At 41.5% G+C, this 13,906-nt stretch overlaps 1 protein-coding gene across 1 annotated transcript; it reads right to left on the bottom strand.

Moving 5' to 3' along the window:
- Positions 1 to 4,550: 4,550 nt before the first annotated feature.
- On the bottom strand, positions 4,551 to 13,905 carry drd4a (dopamine receptor D4a). Its single transcript, XM_066668563.1, has 4 exons — positions 13,024 to 13,905; positions 8,434 to 8,546; positions 7,238 to 7,830; positions 4,551 to 4,995 (listed from the first exon to the last, which is right to left on the bottom strand). Exons 1-4 carry the CDS (start codon positions 13,267 to 13,269, stop codon positions 4,793 to 4,795), a joined length of 1,155 nt encoding a protein of 384 aa, XP_066524660.1. The 5' UTR covers positions 13,270 to 13,905; the 3' UTR covers positions 4,551 to 4,792.
- Between the last annotated feature and the right edge of the window lies 1 nt (position 13,906).

Genomic DNA, 13,906 nt, shown 5'->3' with positions numbered 1-13,906 from the left:
GTTTAGGAATTGGTGAATATAGAAACAAGGTCAAGTGCTTTTAATGAACATGTTTTAATGTTGTCTTATCTGTCACATTCAGCCATACAAACATGAAATCTCCTCTTCAACCTTTGGAAATTTGGTTTACTTTCGTATACTGCAGTTTCTATTCTGTGGGGATTTTTTTGGAGCTGCATATGTCCAAGGGAATCTGCACTGTAACTTGCAAAGACATGACAACTCCTAAGAGAAATGTGTTTTTAAAAGGTAACTTGAAATATTGTGAATTTTGAGATTTAAATGTCTTGTCAAAGGCCATCAGCAAAACTATATAAATATATATAGTGAATAGTCCTTACTATTACTGGTGACATTGCTCTTTTATTGCCTCTCGTGACTGTGTCTGGGACACACACACACACACACACACACATTAGTCTTCTGAATCTTATTCACAAAGTCAGGCTTAAGCCTTGAGAGCATGTGCTTAACAGTGTTGATTGCCTTCCCACATCCCCTTGTCGGCTTGGACTGGACTTACCATTTTCTTATGGCTCCTCCACAGGCAGGACTGGAGAGTGCCTTTATTAATAGCCAATTTATTACAGGGTGGGAAAGGGATTTTTCTGGCACCATAAGAGACGAAAGATCAACTTTCCTGTGTTCAACTGGAACCAGTTGACTATGTCACGGAAGTGGTGTATTAATTCACACAATTGACCTGATCATTTACTCTGGGTTAGAATGATGGATTTTAAAGCACACACATTAGCTAGGCTTACCTCTGAAAAGACTTACTGCCACATAACTGGGTTTCTAATAGTCATCTGGACTCAGGACTGTTAAAGGAACACTAGGGAAGAATGGATATTTTTGCTCCTGGGCTTCCCCTACAATTGCAAAGAGCAATTCACTTTTACAGCACTGTCCTGAAATCAAGGGTAATGATGGGAGGTGGTGGAGGGGGGGGGCAGTTTCTACACTCCTCCAAAATTGATATAGTGAGAGACCCTGTTCTCCCTGTTACAAATCAGTGAAGCATCACAATGATTTTGAAGCTTTAATATTAATGTAAACATACTACCTAGTTAATTTAAAAGTTCATTTAAAGGAGCAAACTCAATAAACATTTATTGATGGCCAATAGCGTTTTTTAGCTTCTGATGCAGATAGTTTCCTCCTCCATGAACCAGCCCTCCCTTGGTCTTCTCTCTCGCAGCTTTCCCTTTTTTTTCTCTCGCTTATTAACGATTTTCTCAAAGCATCGGGAAAAGAGTCTGAGAGACAAACGTGTGGAAGTACCCAGCATGTAATTAAGAAAACAAAGCCATTTAAAATGCACATGTTGATTGAATTCTACCTGCTTTGGCCTGGCCTGGCCTGGGCAGGAACAGTTTCACTTTGTAATTGCAATTGTAAAGTCAAGTAGTATCCTGCTGTCAGAATGACCTTGTCTAAAACTTCAGTCTCTGTGTGGTGATTTAGCCCTCGGGGCACTGCTTGAACAGCCACTGATGTGGACCTGCTGTAGGTGACACAGGACTCTACAGGGTTGTCTAGTCACATCTACCTCCAGGTGATTTGTGAGCACACTATAATTTATTTTCTCCCCTCTGTCTCTCTGTCCGTCTTTCTCAAATCCAAAATGTCTCACAAAAAGTGCTTTAAAGCACTGGCCTTTTTTTCAGTGGAAAACAAGTTGATTTTATTTATTTATTTATTTTCATATGTCCTCTGCATTTAAATCTTTATCAGTTCCATCCTTTTGTTAAGACTCCCCAATCACATGGTGGTCCATGATGGTAGGGTGAAGACTAGCACATACACCACAAGCCACCACATCTATTTTCCAGACAGAATTTGACAGTTTCACTGGATAGTGCAACACACAAGGAGAGCACTAACTGCCCCACTCTATTACATCATCTACCATTTCTAGCATCATGCTGAGTGCAGGCAAGGTCCCCCAGCCACCCTACCCACCCAGAGGGAGCATGGCAAACTCGGTTCTCTTGGACACCCTGCTGAAACATCACCAGGATTTGAAATACACCATTCTCCTGATGCCTTGTTCATTTCTCACACAGTGGAGCCCCCAAACAAGTGAGTTTTAGCCGTCCAGAGTGTGTTCCTGCCTTGTGCCCAGGTAGGTTCTGGACCTTAAACAAAATGGAGCAGTTACAGAAAATGAATGAATGAATAATGATAACCAGCAGAGAATGTACAAATATACACTGTTCCTAGAGCATCCATTCACTCTTTGTCTGTGGTATGCCCTGAAAGTGGCAGTTCATTCATCCAGAGCTAGCAAGTTGTGATGCAACATTTCATGCTGAAGAGTGGTTTTATTCCCCGCTGCCCTCCCTATTCTTTTATCACTGCTGCTATTACAGTTGTACGGTTAAGTGCTGTCGTCATATTGGGCTTCTTCAGGCTCCACAGGGGAATAAAGCTGTCCAGTCGCTTGCTTTTCAGGAATTCCTCGCCTCAATGACTGAGCAGGGTTCACTTTATTCCTGGCCTTTGGAGAAGCCGGGAACATGTATTTGTCTTTTGAGGTGAAAACAGTGGCACCTCCAAAAGAGCAAACTCAAGTCAAGGAAAGGTGAGGGATTTGTTGACAGAAAAGGGAGGTCACCGGGGGTCAGGGTTTCAGTTTTGGACTTACAAAAAACCCCTAACAGCTGAAGGAAGGTTGAGCTGAGCCCCTTTTCTCTGTATCTCACAGTAATCACAGGCTTGGATCTTCAGAAAGTGACATTGCTTGAAGATGTGCTCTTTCAGATGTCTAACCTTTACCCAGGGCACTGGGGCTAAAATAAATGGCCAGGACTTGCAGCAGGATGTAGACAGACTGATTGGCTGCACCTGGAGTGAGGAGGCTGCCAGCATCTGAAGCAAGTGCACTGCGAGACATCACTAATGGCCTGTGTCCTTCATCTTCTAACACGCCCAAGTAAGCAAGTCTACACACATCCAGATGGTGCTTTTTTTGCTCACTCACCCACACTCGCATTCTCCACCAGGGGGAGCTTTTTTTAAATAAGTTCAAAATACTTTAAGTATTAGCAAGACCAGTAATCTAATTCAAATGATCTGATACATATATAAATTAAGGGAACAACTGACTCTTGTTGAAGAATGAAAACCCCGGCTCTCTTCCAAGCTAATTCAAATTTCTCCATCTCATGTTATTTTAGGGTAACTGTCATGTGTGTAGCATTAAAAATGACAACTGTCACCAATTTGACAAATAATAACCTAAATATTAAGTAGTTTGAAAAAGGAAAATAAGAAGTATTTATTAATCACTGCAGGAAATGTGATTTTGCATTGAAATGACTTTGCATCGATTGGTTCTGTTCTTGGGAATAATATTGTATCCAAAATACATGTGATCTATGGTTTAGATGTTCTAATGATGGGTGGTGCAGCAGGTAGTGTCGCAGTCACACAGCTCCAGGGGCCTGGAGGTTGTGGGTTCAATTCCTGCCCCGGGTGACTGTCTGTGAGGACTTGGTGTGTTCTCCCCATGTCCGCGTGGGTTTCCTCCCACAGTCCAAAAACACACGTTGGACTCAAAAGTGTGTGAGTGTTTGTGTGTCTGTGTTGCCCTGTGAAGGACTGGCGCCCCCTCCAGGGTGTATGTAATGATGATCTCAATGTCAGCAATAGTGAATGTAGCATGTTAGTAGTTATATTTTAGTTTAAGGAAGTATATTTGAATTTGGAATGACAAATATATATTACACAAAAACACTTTAAAATGTATGTGTACAATTAATAAATAACCATGCTTTGTATCTGTATCTCTCTGCTAATCCATAGCTTTAAAAAAAATTGTGCGCATTGCACCACTGGAAGACACTGACTAGAACCTTTATTTGGAGGATCTCAGGAACGCACAAACCTTTTATGTCCATAAGTTTGTCGTCTTAAAATATTTTTTTAAATTCACAAACTCTTTACTAGTGTAAGCTTTATCAGAATACCTACGTCAGCTTGCATGAGGACTACTGCAGGAAAAAGTAAAAAAAAATTGCTATGGAAAAGTAGAATTCGGAATCAGTGACACTGTATGTCTTCAGTCCTTCATCAGAGCCATGTGAGAGCAGCCTTGGTCACTTTAGACCCCACTCACCTGTCGGTGTCAGCCGTCACTGACAGGCCTTTTTCATCCACAGACAGAAGCTTTTCTAGAGGGGCTGTTCTTGACCGAGACGGACAGTTCCTGCTCTGAACCTAATAAGAACTGACACTGTCTCTCTCGTCTTAAAATCACCGAAAAATGGACTGACCTTCCTGCTGTAAAAGACATTCTACGCTTTTATTTTGACCCTGATATCACTTTGTGCTTTTTAAAGTTTTCAGGTTAATTTAAGCCTGACATTGGAAGACAGAGTGATTGATGTCTGAAGTAAAATGTGACACACTGTACTTTTCATTGTAGGAACACTTTAAGGTGTATTATTAAAAATAATACTGAGCTAACTATCCCTTGAAATATGTTGCTGCTATCAGCAAAAACGCAAGGAAATGATGAAAACCATAATATACTTTCTTTTTTTTTTTGACTCTGAGGGAAGAGCAAATGAACGTGATCATCAACGGACAACTGTCCCACTGAAACAGTTTTGAGACATGTATTGAAAAAAGTACATATAGAAATACAAAAAAGAACAATGTAACTGCAAGATATACATTCTAGTATGTACAGTATATGAATCACTGCTTATACGATAATTTACAATCATGGTCATGTCATGCTTATAAGCTAGCAGTCCAAATGTTCGTTAGGCATGCAGAGTGACTAGCAGCAATTAGGCAGGAACTTCTTGAAGACCTTCCTGAACTCTGTGTTGAAGACAGTATATATGATAGGGTTGAGAGCACTGTTGACGTAGCCCAGCCATGTGACAATGCTGATGAGGAAACTAGGAATATCGCAGTCCACACACAGAGCTCGCATTGTATGTACCACGAAGAATGGAGTCCAGCAGAACAGGAAGGCACCTGCAGAAATAGGAGAACATAAAGTATGGATCAGATGCTTATTAATATAGTAATATAATATAGGCTGATTCAGTTTTTTGTACACTTACTATAACAAGTAAAAAAAAATACTTTAAAAAGTCATGATATTCACCCTGCACAGCCCACACACGACAATTTGTGCACAATAATTTATATTCATTCTAATTGTATTTCTATATGAGCTCGGGACACTGGTATAATTATATTTAATCATCCCACTTCTAGATAGGAGGCCTGCTGTTATTTCATGTTAAAGGCAGCATACTCAGCAAAAAAGTAACCTGTAGATGCAAAAATAAATTGGCGAAAGAGAATTCTCATACTAGAAACAAATCTCCAGGAGGATGCCAGGCTGGAAAATTAGCCTCCGGTCTGTGAGAACTGATTTGTATTCATTTGGAATGACTGTAACAGGAGTGCCACTGACAGCCTGTGACTCAGTCATCCTCACGTTATGAATTATGGACTAGCCATCTATCACACTGCCTATTGTCGACTAATGAGAACCATCGTCACTCCGTCAAACAGGACTGAGATGAGAAGGGAAGAGACAGTTAGGGCAACTTTACGCAGGGATGACTTCCCCTTATATTAATTATAAACTATTTAGCTAGTTACATGTTGGAGCACTGCTAAAAGATCAGTTACATTCAGCCACATAAACATTAGTCACGTACTGGTGTTGGATGATCAGTTTTGGATCAAACATGAAACTCATCCTAAAGGCAAATGGAAGGTGCTTCATTACCTCAGAGAACACAGTTGCATTGGTTGTTGGGGGATACTCCTCTGGCCAAAACCTGACATTACTCATGTGTACCTGCTCCGTTCACCAGCATATTGGCAATGCTTTCCTATTATGATTACATAGTTCTCCTTCTCTGCAGTCCAATGCAGTGTGGGAGGATTAATATACCTCTAGTTAATGCTTGTAACTGAGCATAGTGATTTTAGGATATTGTCTGGCTGCTCCACTGCTTTCTATGGTGCTTATAGAAACTGTGAGCAGAGTTGAACGTCTGTGTCTCAGTAAAGGAAGCACATTAAAGCAAATAAAATCACTCAGCAGTAGAAATGTCTACAGACTGGACATGCAGTACATCAGTCCCTCAACACATTGCAGGGGGCAATTACAGATCATGTTAGACTCAGCATGACAGCTCAAACCCAGGGAAAATACAGCATAATGATGTTCTGGTGTGTCTGGTTTGATTTTCGGTCCCCAACTATACTCTCTGACTGAGGCTGATAAAGAGCCTGCTCTGGACTGAGCTACTTAGCAGCTCTTGAGTCTTATGGTGGAGACACCCATACCTCGTCACACACAGACAGCACTGAGGCGTACAAATATAGCTGGGCATTAGAGAGTCACTGAGCATCTTTGTTTGTTAACCTGTGTCCTACCTTATCAAGGCGGACCTGTGCGTCAGGCCTAAGATAAAGATTACGTCATAATAGGATTGGAGGATTTAAGTGGTATGATTAGCCAGTGTGGCACAGAGGAGTTTTCCTCATTTCTCTGCATTTCTCTCCCTGTATTTACAAAAAAAAATGATACATTAAAGGGAATGTCTATGATTTTGGGGAACTGCAGTTCTCTATGGTTTGTTTACATTCAGTAGCATTTTTTAAGGTGGAATGGTATGTTTGAGGAGACTGTTTTTAAGTAGCTGAAAGTTAACTTGTCTGTATGTTTTTATTTACTGTATGAATTACCACAGAAACTCGTTTGTAACTCAAATTGTTTAGTTTTGTAGCTCTTTTGATCTGGGTTTACGTTCATGCAGTTAGCGGTATCCCGAATTTACAATGAGCTGCTATCTAAATAATCTGAAAAAGCAAATATAAGTCAGTATTACCCACTTATGTAGCAGGAATAAAGCAATATCTTCATCTCTTTTCATGATTTTCAGTGTTTGGATGTCTCTTTGCTGTTTTTCTGTTGTGAGCAGAGACCTAACGTGTCTTACAAAGCCACTGTTTTTTCATTCATTTAAAAATACCAGGGCTTCCTTAACGCAGACTTAGACCAGTTTCCAGCACTCAAACAGATTGGAGAGTTAGCAAATGGTAAAGAAACATCATCTGAGTTTTATAAAAAGTGTATTTGGATTACAATGATGAGTGTCACCTTTAATTTTAGGCATGCTGCAGGTACTAAAATGCCATGCAGAATTACAGACCACTACATTAGAAATATGTAGAATGATGACCCGCTCACCCACTACGACAGGAAGAACCCTCATGGCCTTCCTCTCCCGCCTATTAATCTTGGCCCTCTTCTTCTCCTGGTGTTGGTCCTGGTTGTGTGCTCCATCAGGGTAAGAGAGTGAGTTCACAGGGCCATCAGTATATTCTGTGGGATAGGAATCAATTTGGTCTGGGTTTTGGTCAAGTTCCTCCAAATTAATTTCTGTGATGTCTCTTTCTATGATGGGGGGCAGTGGAGGTGGGAGAGAAGCTAGTGGGGGTAAAGATGCTGCTGCCTCCTGAAGTTTCTGACTGGCCTGTGTGCCACTCTTCAGCTTGGCTTTCCTTGCTTCTTCCCACTTTCTGAGACCCCGGAATATTCCAAAGTAGAGCATCAGCATGATTGGGCAGGGTACAAAGAAGGAGCAGATGGAGGAATAGACAATGTAGTTGTTGTCTTCCAGTTTGCACTCTTTGTGGTCCCGTTCTTTTACATTATTAATGCCAAACAGCACGGGTGAGGCTACAGCCAGTGCCAGGATCCATGTTGTAGACAACAGGAATATCTGACGTTGGTCTACGTGCTTACGGTTGTAGTTGAGTGGAACAGACACAGCAATGAACCTGTACCAAGCAAAACACAGATGTTAGTAACAGCAGTTAATATGTCCTCTCTGGAAACATGGACCTTCTGTAACCTATTCATACTAGGGCTTCATTATACCACTTTTGCCACTATCATTGATAATGATTTTAAGAGTTTAATAGTCTGAATATAACTAGTATCAGTTAGTATCATATCAATTTGTAAAAAATTGCATGTCCTCACAGGTTTTACACATTGCTTAAATGCCTATCAATTCTGTAAAAAATTTTATTTAATTAAAAATATATTATTATTATAATTTAAGGCATTTTCCAGCTACTCAAATTGTTTAACTTAAGATAATAGAGACTCACAAATTCGTATATGTTTTCTAAATAAACTTTATTTAGCACATGTACGCCCTCAAACAAGACGTGCTTTCTGATGTTTGTATGTTCAAAGCTGAGGTGTTTCCAAGAGCTGTTCTCCAGGTCAGGAGAGTGTGTAAATATGTAATACAGGGGTAAACTCTTATTCTGCAAACTTCAACTCTCAGTCTTTTCCTGGTGCTGTTTTACTCATGTTGTCTCATTAGGGCTTGTACAGAGGGTCAGTGGAAACCGACAATGTCTCGTACCCACCTGTCGATGCTGATGGCACAGAGGTTGAATATAGAGGCAGTACACAGCATCACATCCATGGTCATCAGGCCATCACAGACGGTCATATTCAGTGACCAGACTCCACCCTGAAACTGCAACACAAAACAAGATGTGTGTCTACAGCCACTTTCACATAGAAACTTAATAGAAACTCCATATTCTCACATCCTGAGATGGCCCAGAGTGGTCTTTCCACACATGCAGCAAACAGCAGACAATTTTCTGCACAAGACATGTTCTCGCAGCAGAATGTTCTGTGTGCTTTAGGAATGACACATCAGTGTTTTAATGCTATTGTCCTGTTTATTGTATTCCTGCTTTGTCTCTCTTTTGGTTCCTTGTTTGCCATGTCCTCCTTTGTGGTCCTGTTATCTATCCCAGGTGTTCCTTGTCTGTGGTGTGTATTTAAGTTCCCTTGTTTCACTGTTTGGTTGTTGGACATTCTCCCTTTGTGTGCTTGTTTGGGCTGTTTGCATCTTTCTCTGCTATCAAGTCTGTTTGTACCTTTGTTCTACTGTTTGTATCGCTGTCTCTAGTTTGTCTGTATCTCTCTCTAGTCTGTGTGTATCTCAGTAGCTCCCTGGTCTGTCTTTATTTGTCTGGGTTGTTTGTACATTTGTTATCCTGTGTTCTGTTTATGCCTGCCTGTGTCTTGTTCTTAACTGGTTAGTCTCGCTGTCTTAGTCTCTCTTAGTCTCTGTATCCAGGTCTCTGTTTATCTTTTTGTTAAAATAAATCTGATGTTTTATAGTGTTTGCATCCTCCTCTATCAGTCCGCCCAGTTGTGACAGGTGTGGGCATTTTCCGGGACAGAGGCTGTGTTCACACCTGCACTGATTCTGAATTTACCCGATAGATTTTACTAGGGCGGGCGGCATGGGGACACAGCTCCAGGGGACCTGGAGGTTGTGGGTTCGATTCCCGCTCCGGGTGACTGTCTGTGAGGAGTTGGTGTGTTCTCCCCGTGTCTGCTTGGGTTTCCTCCGAGTGCTCCGGTTTCCTCCCACAGTCCAAAAACACATGTTGGTAGGTGGATTGGCAACTCAAAGGTGTGTGTGTGTGTTGCCCTGTGGTGCCCCTTTCAGGGTGTATTCCCGCCTTGCGCCCAATGTTTCCAGGTAGGCTCTGGACCCACTGCGACCCTGAACTGGATAAGCGTTTACAGATGAATGAATGTATGAAAGAATGATTTTACTAGAGCGCTATGATGATAATGTCTGTGTAAAATCCAGGACAAATGTTATAGGTGTTCAGGTTCACATACAGCTCCTCTGGGTTAGTGCCACCTAAATATTCTGCTCTTCCAGAGTTCAACCAGTATCATCTACTAGTATGTCTGAAATTTCAGTAAAATTTTAATTTATAATTTTGTTTACACAGGCACCTGCCCATACAAGTATGATCCTGATATCATACTTCCACAAATATCATTTCATTTGCTCTGTTCTCCTTCATCTTCACCCACCTGCTTCTAGTAGAACAGCAGCTATGCCTTGTTTGAAATCTATGCATGTTTATTAATCCTGACACACTCCAGGGCCCTTGAGTTGATGGGTAATATTTGGCTCAGCGATGTGTCTCAGTATCAAAAAGAGAGGAAAATAGAAGGTTGGGTAAAAGAAAAAAAAAAGAAGAGGGTTTAATGGCATTTTAATGATGAGGCATGAAGAGTGAAGAGACACTTTAATTGATTTTTGGTAATGGCTCCTCTCTCATGCCAATGACCCATATTTGCCCTACAAGTGGAAAGCATGAGTGCTTGGCAACGGGACATGGAGTATTATAATGAGGAATCGCTGTTGGATTACTCAATGATGGTATCATTAAAGTGAATGCCAGGTATCGTAAACCCCCTCCTTCCAGCTTGCGTTCTTTTTTCACTGGTTAGAATAGGCAGGGTTGGGGTAAGATGAGGTCCACGGTCCCTGTGATCATCCTCTTCAATAATAGATTGTCCTGTCAGAGACTGTTGGTTATTGTTGCGACTGTGTTTTGGTAAAGGGGCTTTGTGCTGCTGCAGACAGTGCCTATTGTATACGTGAGGCTGACGTGGTGGGAAACAGGAGGAGAGTGACACAAACACACACTGCAGGTGGTAGAGCTTGCATCACACAGACCTAGCCAGTCCTGTCCCACACTTCATTTATGGGCTGAGTGACAGCCCAGGAAATTACCCTTCAAAAGTTTTGACAGCAAAGCCTGTCTGTTGTCAAGTGACATTTGAGGGGAAGCAAATTTAGAAAAGGACAAACAGATTATATTTAGCTCATACAGCTTTAATTCTCTTCTTGTAATGAATTCTTCTCATATTTACTTTTCAGGGGATACTTCACTGATCAGTTTCCACTATTGCATTTAATATTTTTCTGTAGACTAACAGTAAAAAATTTTTTTTTTCTCAGCTCAATTCCTGTACTTGACTGTTTCAAGCTATCGCTGTAGTTGGGTCTAATGATAAAGTCCCTGAGCTGAAACTGTCAAAAAAACAACTGCATGTGGACCACAACAGTGAAGTAAGAAACAACCGATCTAAATGAATTCACCTGAATGGTTTACAGCTGAAAATGCTATATTTTGTGCCTTTATTTCTTTTTAATAGGAACTGTGTATACACACCCTTTATAAGGATTTACACAAAGCAATACATTTGTATAAGGGACCTATAGATTACACTAATAAAACCAGAATTTTATAATGAATAACATGTGTAATAGGTATTTTATATATGTAGGGAAATGTTTAAATGTGTACAGCAAATAAGTAGTACAGGAGAATCTGGATAAAAATCGTGTGAGAAAATTTTTTTTAGTTAACGCCATTCCTCTTTGGTTAACACAACAGTAGGATTGATGTGTATTAACCTAATATCAGACTAGGGAACATAGCATCCTGCGAACAAAGACACCTAATGTAACAGGAATTCCATGCAGTGTAGAACTTAAGCTTGATCAGATGTGTATGCAGGGGCAAGTCGGAAATTCAAGACTAGAACTGAAAAATGAGTTGGACTCATCAAACATTGAACTAGAGTTGAGAAACAATTTTAAAAGCACTGAGCTAAAATGGAACAAATTGAGTTAGAGTTGAAAACACTGAGCTACAGCACAGAAACACTGAGTTAATGGTGAGATACACTGAGCTATATGTGGAAACATGTGGAGCTAGATCTAAGAAACAGTGAACTACAGTTGAGAAACATTTAGATAAATGTGGAAACACAAAGCGTTAACTAAGAAACACTGAGCTAGAACTGAGAATCACTGAGGCAGATGTGGAGAAACAACCTCTTGCTACGAAACACTGAGCATATATGTGAAAATGCTGAGCAAACCCGAGAAACACAGAGCTAGAATTGAGAAACATTGAGCTAAAGCAGAGAAATATGAGTTGCGAAACAAGTAGCTTGATGTGGAAACATGCGCTAGAGTTGCAAAACATTCAAATAGATGTGGAAATGCTGATAGTTGAGAAACATTGACACACACAGAGTCTATACCACTTAAGTGGGCTAAATGTGGAAACACTAAACTAGAATCTAGAATCACTCAAGTGAGTTAGATGTGGAAACAAGATAGAGCTGAGAAATACTGAGGCAGATGTCGAAACATAAGACCGAGCTTAAAAAAAAACAGAGTTTGAGGAGGAAACACTAAGCTAAAGCTAAGAAACATTAAGATAGAGCTGAGAAACACTGGGGTATGTATAAAACCACTGAACTAGAGCCTGGAAACACCTGGAAAGGCTAGATTTGGAAACATAAGCTACAGCTGAGAAACACTGAGCTAGAGCTGATAAACTTCCAATTAGAGGTGGAAACACACAGACATGAAAACGCTGATTTAGACCTGAGAAGCATTAAGCAAATCTTAGAAAGAGGGAGCTATATGTGAAAATAGTGAGCAAGTGCTGAGAAACAGGTAAAATTGAGACAGAAGAGAGAAACACTGAGCTAGACATAGAATGACGGAGTTAGAGATGTGAAACACTTAAGTAGGTGCAGGAGCATTTGCTAGAGCTAAGAAACTCTGAGGTTGTTCAGGAATACAGGGCTAGATGTGGAAACAATAAGCAGTATCTGATACACATGAAACTTTGAGCCACAACTGAGATACGCAGAGCAGGATCTAAGAAACAACGGTCTAGGTGTAGAAACACTGAGGGAGACCAAGCTAAAGCTAAGAGAAACACTGAGATGGAGCGGTGAAACTCTGAAGTAGACCATTAAACACTAGGCTAGACCTAAGAAAGACTAGGTGTGAAAACACTGAGCTAAATGCTGAGAAACAATGAGCCAGAGGTAGACGTGGAAACGTGAGCTAGAGCTGAGAAAAACTAAGATGAATGTAGAAACACTGAGGTAGAGCTGAAAAACTTTGAGTTACAGGGTTGGAACATTGAGCTAGACCTGAGAAACACTGATCCAGAAAAATAGGTAGGTAGCTACAAACACTGATAGAGCTGAGAAGCACTGAGGTTGATGAGGAACAACTGAGCTAGAGCTGAGAAACGTTGTGTCAGTGGTGAAAACGCTGAGCTAGAGCTGAGAAACAGAGAGCAGGCGCTCGTTACCTCGGCGTAGACGAAGAGGGGCAGCACGAGCACCGCCAGCAGCAGGTCCGCCACCGCCAAACTCACGATAAAGTAGTTGGTGGTGGTTTTGAGCGCTTTCTCCGCGTACACACTCACACACACCAGTACGTTCCCGCAGATGATGACGATGATGAGCAGCACTCCGAATATGAGCGCGGGAAAGTTGTACTCGGTTGCTGTATGGGAGCTGGTGGTGTATGAGGGAGAGGACCAGTTCCGCGGCATCGCTCTGAGAGAACAGCGATCACTTCAGCAGCAGCAGCAGTCGCCATGGCTCTGCATCTCCCACTACAGCCCGGCGAGGAGAAACTCCCCTCTCATTACACTGACTCCTCCGAGCCCTAGACCCATTCACTTCCTCACTCACACCTCCACTTCTTACCGCTTCCTCTTCACTCCAACATTTAACTAATTCACTGTTACACTCACCCAACTCTGTCTCAATCCTTCACCATTTCACTTCATGTCTTCCACACTACGATACAAATCAGCTTCTCACTCCAATTTCACTCCATCATTCCTTCACTCCTTTACCGTTTCTCATCCTCACTCCTTCACAGTTTGACTGCCTCGCTGCTTTACGTGCTCACTCCTTCACTGTTTCACTCCCTCAGTTTTTTACGTCCTCACTCCTTCAATGTTTCACACTCTCATTACCATTTCACTCCTTCAATTTCGACTCTCTACTCCTTCACTTATTTACTCCCGTCACCTCTTCACTGCCTTAGTCCTGTGCTTCTTCACCTCACTAAACCTTTCGCCTGGTTGCGCTGCGTGACGTTCCGTAACGCTAAGCGCATTAACGCGCCTTCACGCGTGTCCTCCTCCCAAAGTCCCAGACAGCAGCGTCGCTCCACAGAGG

This window comes from Hoplias malabaricus, chromosome 4, assembly GCF_029633855.1.
Source record: "Hoplias malabaricus isolate fHopMal1 chromosome 4, fHopMal1.hap1, whole genome shotgun sequence".
Lineage (NCBI taxonomy): Eukaryota > Metazoa > Chordata > Actinopteri > Characiformes > Erythrinidae > Hoplias > Hoplias malabaricus.
This window is presented reverse-complemented; position numbering and strand designations above follow the sequence as displayed.